The sequence below is a fragment of the Heterodontus francisci genome, chromosome 16 (genome assembly GCF_036365525.1).
Source record: "Heterodontus francisci isolate sHetFra1 chromosome 16, sHetFra1.hap1, whole genome shotgun sequence".
In the NCBI taxonomy this organism is placed as follows: domain Eukaryota; kingdom Metazoa; phylum Chordata; class Chondrichthyes; order Heterodontiformes; family Heterodontidae; genus Heterodontus; species Heterodontus francisci.
The window spans coordinates 97,886,366-97,901,156 of NC_090386.1; the positions used below are offsets into that span (position 1 = coordinate 97,886,366).

The window sequence follows — 14,791 nt, forward strand, 5'->3', positions numbered from 1 at the left end:
ACTGTCGGAGGGGCAGTACTGAGGGAGCGCCGCACTGTCGGAGGGGCAGTACTGAGGGAGTACCGCACTGTCGGAGGGGCAGTACTGAGGGAGTGCTGCACTGTCAGAGAGTCAGTACTGAGGGAGCGCTGCACTGTCGGAAGGGCAGTACTGAGGGAGTGCTGCACTGCCGGAGGGTCAGTACTGAGGGAGTGCTGCACTGTCGGAGGGTCAGTACTGAGGGAGTGCTGCACTGTCGGAGGGTCAGTACTGAGGGAGTGCCGCACTGTCGGAGGGGCAGTACTGAGGGAGCGCTGCACTGTCGGAGGGTCAGTACTGAGGGAGCGCTGCACTGTCGGAGGGGAAGTACTGAGGGAGCACTGCACTGTTGGAGGGTCAGTACTGAGGGAGCGCTGCACTGTCGGAGGGGCAGTACTGAGGGAGTGCTGCACTGTCGGAGGGTCAGTACTGAGGGAGCGCTGCACTGTTGGAGGGTCAGTACTGAGGGAGTTCTGCACTGTCGGAGGGTCAGTACTGAGGGAGTGCTGCACTGTCAGAGGGTCAGTACTGAGGGAGTGCTGCACTGTCAGAGGGTCAGTACTGAGGGAGTGCTGCACTGTCGGAGGGTCAGTACTGAGGGAGCGCTGCACTGTCGGAGGGTCAGTACTGAGGGAGTTCTGCACTGTCGGAGGGTCAGTACTGAGGGAGTGCTGCACTGTCAGAGGGTCAGTACTGAGGGAGTGCTGCACTGTCAGAGGGTCAGTACTGAGGGAGTGCCGCACTGTCGGAGGGTCAGTACTGAGGGAGCGCCGCACTGTCGGAGGGGCATTACTGAGGGAGTGCTACACTGTCAGAGGGTCAGTACTGAGGGAGTGCTGCACTGTCGGAGGGTCAGTACTGAGGGAGTGCCGCACTGTCGGAGGGTCAGTACTGAGGGAGTGCCGCACTGTCGGAGGGGCAGTACTGAGGGAGTGCTGCACTGTCAGAGGGTCAGTACTGAGGGAGTGCCGCACTGTCGGAGGGGCATTACTGAGGGAGCGCCGCACTGTTGGAGGGTCAGTACTGAGGGAGTGCTGCACTGTCGGAGGGTCAGTACTGAGGGAGCGCTGCACTGTTGGAGGGTCAGTACTGAGGGAGCGCCGCACTGTCGGAGGGTCAGTACTGAGGGAGCGCTGCACTGTCGGAGGGGAAGTACTGAGGGAGCGCTGCACTGTCGGAGGGGAAGTACTGAGGGAGCGCTGCACTGTCGGAGGGGCAGTACTGAGGGAGCGCTGCACTGTTGGAGGGTCAGTACTGAGGGAGCGCTGCACTGTCGGAGGGGCAGTACTGAGGGAGCGCTGCACTGTTGGAGGGTCAGTAATGAGGGAGTGCTGCACTGTCGGAGGGTCAGTACTGAGGGAGTGCTGCACTGTCGGAGGGTCAGTACTGAGGGAGTGCCGCACTGTCAGAGGGTCAGTACTGAGGGAGCGCCGCACTGTCGGAGGGGCATTACTGAGGGAGTGCTGCACTGCCGGAGGGTCAGTACTGAGGGAGTGCCGCACTGTTGGAGGGTCAGTACTGAGGGAGCGCCGCACTGTCGGAGGGGCATTACTGAGGGAGTGCTGCACTGCCGGAGGGTCAGTACTGAGGGAGTGCTGCACTGCCGGAGGGTCAGTACTGAGGGAGCGCCGCACTGTTGGAGGGTCAGTACTGAGGGAGCGCTGCACTGTCGGAGGGATGTAAATTTTCCAGGATAATATTTGAAGAGCAGGGGAGTTCATCCTGGTGTCCTGGTCAATCAACATCACTTAAAAACCATTGCTGTTTGTGGGAGTTTGCTGTGCATAAATTGGCTGCCACATTTCGCATTCTGACAGAGCCCCGCCCCACAAAATTATTTATTTAGCTGTAAACGCTTTGGGATGTTTGGAGCTGCTAAAAGATACATTATTTCTTCTCTATAATATTGGAATTGAATGATTCAGTAATTTACAGCAGACAGGAAAATTAAAATTTTTGCAAAAAATGTAATTATCAGTAACTTTGAATGAACGAAGAACAAACTCCAGGTCTGCAGGCATGGTGAACTGGTGTAACTCCTGTTATCTCAGTTCGCACCATCCCGCCGGTATGGCTCCGAGTCCCGGGCGGGTGTCCTTGTGGGAAAGTTATTGCAACGTTTCCGCGGTCTCCAGCCATCGGGCAACGGAGCCGGGACCCCGGGGAGGACAGTGGACGTCCGCCGACTGAACCGGAAAGTTTGGAAAAAGTTGTCCCAAGTTTGGAAAAAACTTAGAAAAAGTTGCCTAAAGTTCGAAAAAAGTTGTCAAAAGTTTAGAAACTCTTTAGAAAAAGTTTGGAGATCTTTTGCCGAACGGCCCCTTTAACGAGGGGCGGGGAGCGGCCGGGCCGGGTCGGCCCCGGGGAGGGGAGAGGAGAGGGGGGGGGGAGTGCAGGAGGATCCCATTCCCGGACAGTGTGATCGAAGCCGGCGGTGGGATGGTGTTGCGGAGCGGGCTGCTGGAGGTGCGGAGCCCGGAGCCGGAGCCCGAGCGCTGGCGGCGGCTCCTCGCCTCATTATCCGAGGAGTCGCTGCTGCTCAGCCCGACCGGGGCTCCCGCTGAGCTCGGGGTGAGTAACGGGGAGCCCGAGCAGCCTCCGCCGCCGCCTCAGCCGCAGCCTCCGGCGGACTCGGAGCCCGGCTCCGGCCGCAAGCGGACCGTCCGCATCGTGAAGCAGGATGCGGGCGGCCTGGGCATCAGCATCAAGGGCGGCCGAGAGAACCACATGCCGATCCTCATCTCCAAGATCTTCCGCGGGTTGGCGGCGGACCAGAGCGGGGAGTTGTTCGTCGGAGACGCCATTCTCTCCGTTAACGGCAGCGACCTGCGGGAAGCCTCGCACGACCAGGCGGTGCAGGCGCTGAAAAAGACCGGCAAAGAGGTGCTGCTGGAAGGTAGGAGACCCCCAAACACCCCCCCCCGACCCCCAAACACCCCCCCGACCCCCAAACACCCCCCCCGACCCCCAAACACCCCCCCGACCCCCAAACACCCCCCCCGACCCCCAAACACCCCCCCGACCCCCAAACACCCCCCCCGACCCCCAAACACCCCCCCCCGACCCCCAAACACCCCCCCCCGACCCCCAAACACCCCCCCGACCCCCAAACACCCCCCCCGACCCCCAAACACCCCCCCCCGACCCCCAAACACCCCCCCCCGACCCCCAAACACCCCCCCCCCGACCCCCAAACACCCCCCCCCCGACCCCCAAACACCCCCCCCCCCGACCCCCAAACACCCCCCCCCCGACCCCCAAACACCCCCCCCCCCGACCCCCAAACACCCCCCCCCGACCCCCAAACACCCCCCCCGACCCCCAAACACCCCCCATCCCCCCCCACCCCGACCCCCAAACACCCCCCCGACCCCCAAACACCCCCCGGCCCCCAAATACCCCCCATCCCCCCCCACCCCGGCCCCCAAATACCCCCCATCCCCCCCACCCCGACCCCCAAACACCCCCCATCCCCCTGCACCCCGACCCCCAAACACCCCCCATCGCCCCCCCCACCCCGACCCCCAAACACCCCCCCATCCCCCCCGACCCCCAAACACCCCCCCGACCCCCAAATACCCCCATCCCCCCCAACCACCCCCATACACCTCCTACCCCGACCCCCATACCCCCCCACCCTGACCCCCAAACACCCCCCATCCCCCCCCACCCTGACCCCCAAACACCCCCCATCCCCCCCCCCCCCCCCCGACCCCCAACCCCCCCTCACCCCACCCCGAGCGGAGGGGTGACCCCACCCCACCCCAAGCGGAGGGGTGACCCCCCCCAACCCCCCCACACCCCGTGCGGAGGGGTGACCCCCCCCAACCCCCCCACACCCCGAGCGGAGGGGTGACCCCCCCCAACCCCCCCACACCCCGAGCGGAGGGGTGACCCCCCCCAACCCCGAGCGGAGGGGTGACCCTCTCCCCTCCCCCCCCCCCCCCCCCGCCCGCGAGCAGAAGAGCAAAGGGGGAATAGAGAAACCACTCCCCCCTCCCCACAATTAAAGGGGGGAAATAGGGGAATGAGGAACCCCCCTCTACCCCTAGAGCCAAGTGGTGGGCACTAAACCCACCCCCCGACAAGCAAAGGGTTGGGCTCCCCCTCTCCTCCATAAGTAGGCTGTATTCGGTCTCTGAGCCACCCTGCAGTCGGTGCACTGCAGAGCTGAGTGACCTTCATCATTCCCAGCTCATCCCCTTCCCATTTATTTTTACCTCTGGTGCTTTCCTCAGGCACTTCATGTAATTGACGCTCCCTTGCACTGGCATCTGATCTAACAGTTGCTCCAAAGTCTTCCTATCAGTTTTATTCAAATAGAATATTGATTTACGATCACTTCAAATGGCGAAAAGTAAAAAATAGAGCAGACGAGTGGCATTTGTGAAAGTTTGGAGCCTCAGTTCTGCAGAACAGGCAGATTCTGTTTATTGACTGGTTGTTTCTACCCCCCCACTGGCCCAAACATTATAGCCTGTGTGTTTCGACAGTGCTGGTGGATCTGTTTTGAGGCACAAAGGTGCTGTAACCCTGACACCAGATAGCGGAGCTCAACTGAGCTTTATTGAGTTGTGTCCCTCTGTTTAAATACAAGACACTGAGAGCCTGTCACTCTCAGACACCGATTTACATTGTCCCAAAATTATTGGTTAATGTAAACTGGGGCTGAGGAAACTAATAATATTTTGGGACACAGTTTGTACGTAATCTGTGACATGATGAGTGGGGACTGGAGTGTTTTTGGGAGGGACAAGTGAGTTTGGACCAACAGTTCCCAAAACTCTCCAGCACTGGGGGTTTTCTTCATCTCATGTCTGGCTCTGTTGGAGACTTATTGATGGGGTTAACAACAACTTGCATATTTATAGCACCCAGTTAATCATCCCAAGGCATTTCACAGCAACGATTATCAAACAAAGTTTGTCTCTGAGCCACATAAGGAGATACGAGGACAGGTCACCAAAAGCTTGGTCAAAGAGCTTGGCTTCAAGGAACATCTGAAAGAAGGAGAGAGAGAGAGAGGGGGGTAGAGAGGCAGAGAGGTTTAGGGAGGGAATTCCAGAGCTTAGGGCCCAGGCAGCTGAAGGCACGGCCGCCAGTGATGGGAATCGGGGGATGCTCGAGAGGCCGGAATTGGAGGAGTGCAGAGGTCTTAGAGAGTTGTCGATCTGGAGGAGGTTGCAGTTAACAACTCCATTTTTGTTGGATCATATCTCTACCTTGGTGGCAGAGGTGAACTAGATGGACCTTGGTCTTGGGGTCCCCCCTCCTTCCCCCCTCCCTCCCTCCCTCCCCCCTCCCTCCCTCCCTCCTCCCTCCTCCCTCCCTCCCTCCCTCCCTCCCTCCCTCCCTCCTCCCTCCTCCCTCCCTCCCTCCCTCCTCCCTCCCTCCTCCCGTATCTTCCTTTGCTTCTAATATTTATCCAGTTTTCTCTCAATCGATGCAATTTTCTCTGTCTCAACCACACCCTGTGACAAAGCATTCCACACTTCAACAACCCTCTCTCTAAAGATATTTTTGCTTACCTCAGTGTCAATGATAACTTTAAGCTAATGATCCCACGTCACTTCATAATCTTCAGTCTCTGAGCACTCTCTGTTCCACTGGGACAAGTCCCAGCATCTCTGGTTTCTCCTCAGAACTATAGTCTCTCACCCCAGCACTGTTCCAGTGAGACTGCACTGCAGCCTCTTTACATAGATTTTTATAGCCCAGAAACAGGCCATTCAGCCCAACTGGTCTATGCTGGTGATTTCTGTTCCACATGAGTCTCCTCCAATCCCTCTCCATTATGTTGTTAAAGGCTTTCTCTAATGGGGTTCCCGAAACAAAGACTGTCTAACTGTAGTTGTTACAGGTGCATCGTTACCTATTTACTCAAAACACAATTGGCCCATTCTATGGCTTCATCTTATCACCGGAATCTTTTATTCATCAAATTTTATTAGTTCATTTGTAAGTTGGAGTGTAGAAATGAAATGAGTATAACATACCTTGGCCTGCTGCTCCCTGAGATTAATCTATAGCAGCTGGAGTATAATGTAGGAAAGCGTGAGGTCGACCACTTTGGACCCAAGAAAGATCGATCAATGTATTTTCGAAATTGCGGGAAGCTGGGAACTGGAGGAGCAAAAAGATTTTGGAGCCCAAGTACAGAAATTAGTAACAGGTAGAAAAATAATTAGAGGCAAGTAGAATGTTAGCCTTTATCTCCAGGGGCTGGAATACAGAGGGGTGGAAGTTATGCTACTGTTTGTACAGAGCTCTGGTTAGACTCTCTGGCGTAACTGTGTTCAGTTCTGGGCCCCGCACCTCAGGAAGGATATATTGACCATGGAGGGAGTGCAGTACAGATTCACCACAATTATATTGTGGTTTAAAGGGTCAAATTATGAAGACCAATGTTGCATAGATTGGGTTTGTCTTCCCTTTAGAAGATTAAGGGGTGATCTAATTGAGATGAGTAAGCTGGTTAAAGGATTTGCTAGGATAGGTAGAAACACTTTCCTCTAGTGGGGGGAGTCCAGGACAAAGAGATATAAACTTAAAATTCGAGCCAGGCCATTCAGGGATGATGTCAGGAAGCACTTCTTCACACAAAGAGGAATGGAAATCTGCAACTCTCTCCCGCAAAAAGCTGTCGAGGCCGGTGGGGTGGTGATTGTAAATTTGGGATTGATAGATGTTTGTGATTTAAGGATATTATTCTTCCTTCTTCTTTGGCCTCCTTGTCTTGAGAGACAATGGGTAAGCGCCTGGAGGTGGTCAGTGGTTTGTGGAGCAGAGCCTGGAGAGGCTATAAAGGCCAATTCTAGAGTGACAGACTCTTCCACAGGTGCTACAGATAAAATTGTTTGTCGGGGCTGTTACACAGTTGGCTCTCTCCTTGCGCTGCTGTCTTTTTTCCTGCCAACTGCTAAGTGTCTTCGACTCGCCACACTTTAGCCCCGCCTTTATGGCTGCCCGCTAGCTCTGGCGAACGCTGGCAACAGACTCCCACGACTTGTGATCAATGTCACAGGACTTCATGTCGCGTTTGCAGACGTCTTTAAAGCGGAGACATGGACGGCCGGTGGGTCTGATACCAGTGGCGAGCTCGCTGTACAATGTGTCTTTGGGGATCCTGCCATCTTCCATGCGGCTCACATGGCCAAGCCATCTCAAGTGCTGCTGACTCAGTAGTGTGTATAAGCTGGGGATGTTGGCCGCCTCGAGGACTTCTGTGTTGGAGATACGGTCCTGCCACCTGATGCCAAGTATTCTCCGGAGGCAGCGAAGATGGAATGAATTGAGACGTCGCTCTTGGCTGACATACGTTGTCCAGGCCTCGCTGGCATAGAGCAAGGTACTGAGGACACAGGCTTGATGCACTCGGACTTTTGTGTTCCGTGTCAGTGCGCCATTTTCCCACACTCTCTTGGCCAGTCTGGACATAGCAGTGGAAGCCTTTCCCATGCGCTTGTTGATTTCTGCATCGAGAGACAGGTTACTGGTGATAGTTGAGCCTAGGTAGGTGAACTCTTGAACCACTTCCAGAGCGTGGTCGCCGATATTGATGGATGGAGCATTTCTGACGTCCTGCCCCATGATGTTCATTTTCTTGAGGCTGATGGTTAGGCCAAATTCATTGCAGGCAGCCGCAATCCTGTCGATGAGACTCTGCAGACACTCTTCAGTGTGAGATGTTAATGCAGCATCGTCAGCAAAGAGGAGTTCCCTGATGAGGACTTTCCGTACTTTGGACTTCGCTCTAAGACGGGCAAGGTTGAACAACCTGCCATCTGATCTTGTGTGGAGGAAAATTCCTTCTTCAGAGGACTTGAACGCATGTGAGAACAGCAGGGAGAAGAAAATCCCAAACAGTGTCGGTGCGAGAACACAGCCCTGTTTCACGCCACTCAGGATAGGAAAGGGGACTGATGAGGCGCTGCTATGCTGAATTGTGCCTTTCATATTGTCATGGAATGAGGTGATGATACTTAGCAGCTTTGGTGGACATCCGATCTTTTCTCGTAGTCTGAAGAGACCACGTCTGCTGACAAGCTCAAAGGCTTTGGTGAGATCAATGAAAGCAATGTAGAGGGGCATCTGTTGTTCGCGGCATTTCTCCTGTATCTGACGAAGGGAGAACAGCATGTCAATGGTGGATCTCTCTGCTCGAAAGCCACACTGTGCCTCAGGGTAGATGCGCTCGGCCAGCTTCTGGAGCCTGTTTAAAGCGACTTGAGCAAAGACTTTCCCCACTATGCTGAGCAGGGAAATCCCATGGTAGTTGTTGCAGTCACCGCGGTCACCTTTGTTTTTATTGAGGGTGATGATATTGGCATTGCGCATGTCCTGAGGTACTGCTCCCTCGTCCCAGCACAGGCAAAGCAGTTCATGTAGTGCTGAGAGTATAGCAGGCTTGGCACTCTTGATTATTTCAGGGGTAATGCCGTCCTTCCCAGGGGCTTTTCCGCTGGCTGGAGAATCAGTGGCATCACTGAGTTCCGATTTTGTTGGCTGTATGTCCAGCTCATCCATGACTGGTAGAGGCTGGGCTGCATTGAGGGCGGTCTCAGTGACAACATTCTCCCTGGAGTACAGTTCTAGGTAGTGCTCAACCCAGCGATCCATTTGTTTGCGTTGGTCAGTGATTGTGTCCCCTGAGTTCGATTTGAGGGGGGCGATCTTCTTGATGGTTGGCCCAAAAGCGCTCAATGCCATCATACATTCCTCTGATGTTTCCGGTGTCTGAGGCCAGCTGACTATGACTGCATAGGCGTTGCCAGTAGTCATTTGCGCAGCACCTGGCTGGTCTTTGTGCAGCGCGTCTGGCTGCTTTAAATGCTACGTTATTTGTTATTTAAGGATATTATGCATTACGGAACTAAGGCGGGTAAATGGAGTTAAGATGCAGATCAGCTATGATTTAATAGAATGGTGGAACAGGCTCGAGGGCTGAATGGCCTCCTCCTGTTCATATGTTATTCACAGTGAGAGAGAGAGAGTGTTAACAGATCATGTTGCTCAGATGCCTCTGGTCATATCCTCACCTGGTCTGTGTGCACAGGTGCACAGACACAGTTTGGGAGCTTTTCTGCAAAACAAAGAACAGCACAGCACAGGAACAGGCCATTCGGCCCTCCAAGCCTGCGCCGATCTTGATGCCTGCCTAAACTAAAACCTTCTGCACTTCCGGGGTCCGTATCCCTCTATTCCCATCCTATTCATGTATTTGTCAAGATGCCTCTTAAACGTCGCTATTGTATCTGTTTCCACCACCTCCCCTGGCAACAAGTTCCAGGCACTCACCACCCTCTGTGTAAAAAAACTTGCCTCGCACATCCCCTCTAAACTTTGCCCCTCGCACCTTAACCCTATGTCCCCTAGTAACTGATTCTTCCACCCTGGGAAAAAGCTTCTGACTATCCACTCTGTCCATGCCGCTTATAACTTTGTAAACCTCTATCATGTCGCCTCTCCACCTCCGTCGTTCCAGTGAAAACAATCCGAGTGCAGAGGAGGTTCACCAGGATGTTGCCTGGTATGGAGGGCGCTAGCTATGAAGAGAGGTTGAGTAGATTAGGATTATTTTCATTAGAAAGACAGAGGTTGAGGGGGGACCTGATTGAGGTGTACAAAATCATGAGAGGTATAGACAGGGTGGATAGCAAGAAGCTTTTTCCCAGAGTGGGGGATTCAATTACGAGGGGTCATGAGTTCAAAGTGAGAGGGGAAAAGTTTAGGGGGGATATGCGTGGAAAGTTCTTTACGCAGAGGGTGGTGGGTGCCTGGAATGCGTTGCCAGCGGAGGTGGTAGACGTGGGCACGATAGCGTCTTTTAAGATGTATCTAGACAGATACATGAATGGGCAGGAAGCAAAGAGATACAGACCCTTAGAAAATAGGCGACATGTTTAGATAGAGGATCTGGATCGGCGCAGGCTTGGAGGGCCGAAGGGCCTGTTCCTGTGCTGTAATTTTCTTTGTTCTTCTTTTTCTTTGAGTTTATCCAACCTCTCCTCATAGCTAATGCCCTCCAGACCAGGCAACATCCTGGTAAACTTCCTCTGTACCCTCTCCAAAGCCTCCATGTCCTTCTGGTAGTGTGGCGACCAGAATTGCACGCAATATTCTCAGTGTGGCCTAACTAAGGTTCTGTACAGCTGCAGCATGACTTGCCTATTTTTATACTCTATGCCCCGACCGATGAAGGCAAGCATGCCGTATGCCTTCTTGACTACCTTATGCACCTGCGTTGCCACTTTCAGTGACCTGTGGACCTGTACGTCCAGATCTCTCTGCCTGTCAATACTCCTAAGGGTTCTGCCATTTACTGTATACCTCCCACCTGCATTAGACCTTCCAAAATGCATTACCTCACATTTGTCCGAATTAAACTCCATCTGCCAAAGTTGTAGATATTCCGTTGTCAGAAACGATAAAACAAAATGGAAAAGATGCAGTTTGCATTCACTGAGCTGTAACCAGGGGTGAGGGGTAACAATTATACAATGAGACCTAGTGACAAGACAAGTTGATGAGGTAGATTTAAAAAAAAACTATGGGTTACTTTGCTTTATAAATATAGACATTGAATACAAAAGCAAAAGATCATGCTAGAACTTCATAAATCACTGACTCGGCCTCAGCTGGGGTATTATGAGCACCATACTTTAGGAAAGATGTAAAGGCCTTAGAAAGGATACAGAGGTGGTTTACCAGAATATTTTCAGGGATGAGGGACTTCAGTTATGAAGACGCTGGAAAAGTTAAGACTGTTCTCCTTGGAACAGAGATGGTTAAGAGGTGACCGAATAGAGGTTTTCAAGATGATCAGAGGTTTTGATAAAGTAAAGAACAAAAACTATTCCCTAGGGTGAGTGGGTCAATAACCAGAGATCGTAGATTCAATATCATTGGAAAAAGATCTAGAGGAGAAATGTTTCCACTCCGAGAGTTGTCGGGATCTGAAACGCTCAACCTGAAAAGGTGATGGAAGCTGATTCCATAAATAATTTTAAAAGGGAACTGGACAGGTACCTGAGGATGAGAAACATACAGGGTTCCAGACAAAAAGCAGAGCTGTGACACTAAGCACAACTGCTCTTTCAAAGAGGCAGTACAGACGCAATGGGCCGAGTGGCCTCCTTCTATGCTGAGAGTTTGTGATTGTGAGACTTGAGAAGGTGGGGCTTTTTCAGTAGAGCTCTTCAACATTATGACGGGCTCTGCTAAGGCCGATGGACTGTATTCAGTGCTTGTTCAGGCAGTAATGGAGGGCACCAATTTAAAGGTCATGACCAAAAGAGTTAAAATGAAAGGTTAGTAAAAACATCTTTAGACAGGGGGCGGTTGGAATGTGGAATTCTTTTTATTTATTGTTCTTGGAATGTGGGTGGTGCTGACAAGTCAGTATTTATAGCCCATCCTTAGGTCCCCTGAGGACATTGAGAGTCAGACATGTTGTGTGGGACTGGAGTTACGTGTAGACCAGACAGGGCAAGGATAGGTTCCCTTCCCTGAAGAACACTTCTGAACTAGTTGGGTTTTTATAACAATCAGACATGCTCTCTTTTCTAATGTTATTTGAATAGAGCTATCAATTCTTTGCAAAGGGTGGTTGTCAGTATTAGTGACCAGCATGTTCTCCTCTGAATCTGATAGTCGTGAGTTTGAGTCCCACTCCAGAAACCTGAGCCCATAATGTAGGCTGACACTCCCAGTGCAGCGCTGAGGGAGTGCTGCATGTTGGAGGTGCCATCTTCGAGACGAGGTGTTAAACCAAGGCCCTGTGCAACCTCTCGGGTGGATGTAAAAGATCCCACGTCGCGATTTTGAAGAGGAGCCGGGGAGTTGTTCTTGGTGTTTCAGCCAATATTTATCCCTCAGCCGACAACACTCCAAAAGATTATCTGGTCGTGATCTCATTGATGTGTGTGGGATCTTGCTGTGCAAACTGGTTGCCAAATCTCATTGCACGTGAGAGTTTTCCCTTATTTTCTGCAGTGTCTCATATCTCCCCAGTTAGTATCAGAGCTTGGGCAGGAGTAGTGCTGGAGGAAGAGAGGCTCAGACTATGGTTAGTGCTCCCCACACAGTGCTGATGGTCAGTGTGAAATGTTGGGATGGCACTCGAACTGGGAACTGATTTAAAGATTCAGTGCAAACTGGGTGACCACTGCTGTCGGAATAAAACCAGGAACTTCAGTTATATGAGCTGACTAGAGAAGCTGGGATTGTTGTCCTTAGAGCAGAAAAAGTTAAGGGGAGATTTATTAGAGTTGTTCAAAATAATGATGGGGTTTGATAGAGCAGATAGGGAGAAACTATTTCTAGTGGCAGTAACCAGAAGACATGGATTGAAGATAATTGGCAAAAGAGTCAGAAGGGAGATGAGGGTTATTGAACGCAGTGAAATGTTGTGATCTGGAATCTACTGCTTGAAATGGCGGTGGAAGCAGATTCAAGAATAACTTTCTAAAGGGAACTGGATAAATGCTTGATGGGATGAGGGGGAAATTTTCAGGGCTATGGGGTAAGAATAGAGGAGTGAGAGTAATTGGATAGCTCTTTCAAAGAGCCAGCACAGACATGATGTGCCAAATGGCCTCCAGTGCTGTCTGATTCTATGAATCTACAATGCAGGTTAGTGCATTGCTCTCCGCCCCGCAGCCAGCTCTCCGCCCCGCCGTCCGCTCTCCACCCTGCTGCCCCGCGGAGTTTTTTATGTTCCGCAAGTGGCTCATTGGTGGATGTTCAGCACATGGTGGGATATTTACCCCTCAATCAACATCACAAAAAAAAACATTATCAGGTCATTATCAAATTTGCTGTTTGTGGAATCTTACTGTGCACAAATTGGCTGCTGTGTTTCCTACGTTGCAACAGTGACTACACCAAAAACAATGTACTTCATTATCTGTAAAGCACTTTGGGATGTCCTGAGGTCATGAAAGGTGCTATATAAGTGCAGATTGTTGTCTTTATTTATGGGGAGTTTCAGAGCTGAAGCCAGTCCGGACCCACAAGCAACAGCAGGGCAGCCAGTTCCTTACTTGGAATCCCTCCTCCTGTTCAGGTGACTGGAAAGGGTTCACCTGCAGTTACTTGTGAGGTTGGGGCTGCTCCCCCTGCCTGCCCCAGCCTGTGCCTCTCCTCCCCTCCCTGCCCATCACTCTCCTCCCCGCCAGCTCCCTCCCCTCTCTGCCCCTCCCTCCCTCCCTGCCAGCTCCCTCTCCGCCCCAGCTCACTCCCAGTCCCATCACTCGCTGGGAAGTGTGGGTCAGGCTTATCCTTTCATTTTAGCTGGTTCACTTACGAGAACCTCTTGGAGCCATTTCACCAGCTCCCCCTCTCCCCCCCCCCCCCCCCCCCCCCCCCCCCCGCTGCATGGAGACTGAGGGAGCGAGTGGCTGGATTCCTGCTGTCACCACAGTAACGCTCATCATTCAGGATTTGTGGCCCCACTGACAGCACTGGGATTGCGAGATGGGTTGTTTGCTGCCTTAGATGGTAATGAGCTTTTGTTCTCAGCTGACTGTTGTAACAGAGAAATTCCTTCACAAACAGGCTTCCAGCCCCGTGTGTTTATACCCATTCTGGAGCCAAATCCTCAGTTTAAGTCACTCGGGCAGTCCTTACCTATCCTTCCCAGTCTAGCCCAGTTACACTGCAGCAAATCGCATTCTGAGCAATGATGCTGTGTTGGTCAGGAAACAACAGAAAATAGGTCATAAATCGAGGGTGTTCTGTGCGAAATAAGGTATTGTCCATAGCTTGATATGTACCACTGTCACCTCTGAACCTGCGGCCTGGTGTTTGCTGAATTAACTGACCTTTGCGTTGGGGGTACTGCCCGTGATTCAGTGTGCTGGGGCGAGGGAACAGGAATCTCAGCCAGGGTTACCTCTGCTCATGAATATTGAGGAACCCACTCTGAATGCTGGGCATGTCGGGAGGGTGGGTGCTCCCTGGCAGCACGGGGGAGAGAATGGCTGCAGACGTTTCTGAGCTCTATCGGTCAGTGTGAGGTGACAAGTGGAAAAAATGGAAGGGAGAAAGTTGCAAGGGCAAAAGAGTCACATGGTGGGCCCAGGGAATGTTTGAAAGCCTTCTGTAATAATCCGGGCTATTCTGTAGTGAGGTTTAACAGTAAACAGTGAGAAGTCAATTGTCCTTGGTGAGTTCACTGACTGTGGGAGCCTGGCATGTAAAGGTATTTAGTTACGTGTCAGTGTTTGAACAGCCGAGTGTGATACTGTGTGACACAAGCCAGCTGTTCCCCAGTATTGGCACTGCTGTTAGTCCATCAGTCAGCACTTGGCTGTGTTCCTGTATTCATACAGGCAGTAGCTGGCTTCTTAAAGGGCCAGTGCGGCACAATTGAATTACTCCTCAGCTGTTGCTTTCACTCCTGACTCTGCCTGTGGATTCCATGGCACTATTTCACAGCAGGGGAGTTATTCGTGGTGTCCCAGCCAATATTTATCCCACAATCAGCATCTGATTATCAGGTCATTATCACATAGCTGCTTGTGGGATCTTTCTGTGCGTAAATTGGCTGCCGCGTTTCCTACATTACAACAGTGACTACAATTCAAAAGTACTTCATTGGCTGTAAAGTGCTTTGAGACGTCTGACGGTCACAAAAAGCACGATTTAAATACAAGTCTTTTTTTTTTTCAAAATGGTGCCATGGGATCTTTTACCCCAACCCGAGAGGGCAGACGGGGCCTAGGTTTAACATCTCATTGAAAAGACGACACCTACAACAGTGCAGCACTCC

General features: G+C 52.1%; 1 protein-coding gene across 1 annotated transcript in view; it reads left to right on the forward strand.

Moving 5' to 3' along the window:
- Positions 1 to 2,418: 2,418 nt before the first annotated feature.
- Positions 2,419 to 14,791, forward strand: part of snta1 (syntrophin, alpha 1) — a 66,813-nt gene continuing 54,440 nt past the window's right edge. The window contains exon 1 of the mRNA XM_068048694.1: positions 2,419 to 2,914. Within this exon, the coding sequence (XP_067904795.1) occupies positions 2,458 to 2,914 (457 nt within the window). The 5' untranslated portion in view covers positions 2,419 to 2,457. The remainder of the gene's footprint in view (positions 2,915 to 14,791) is intronic.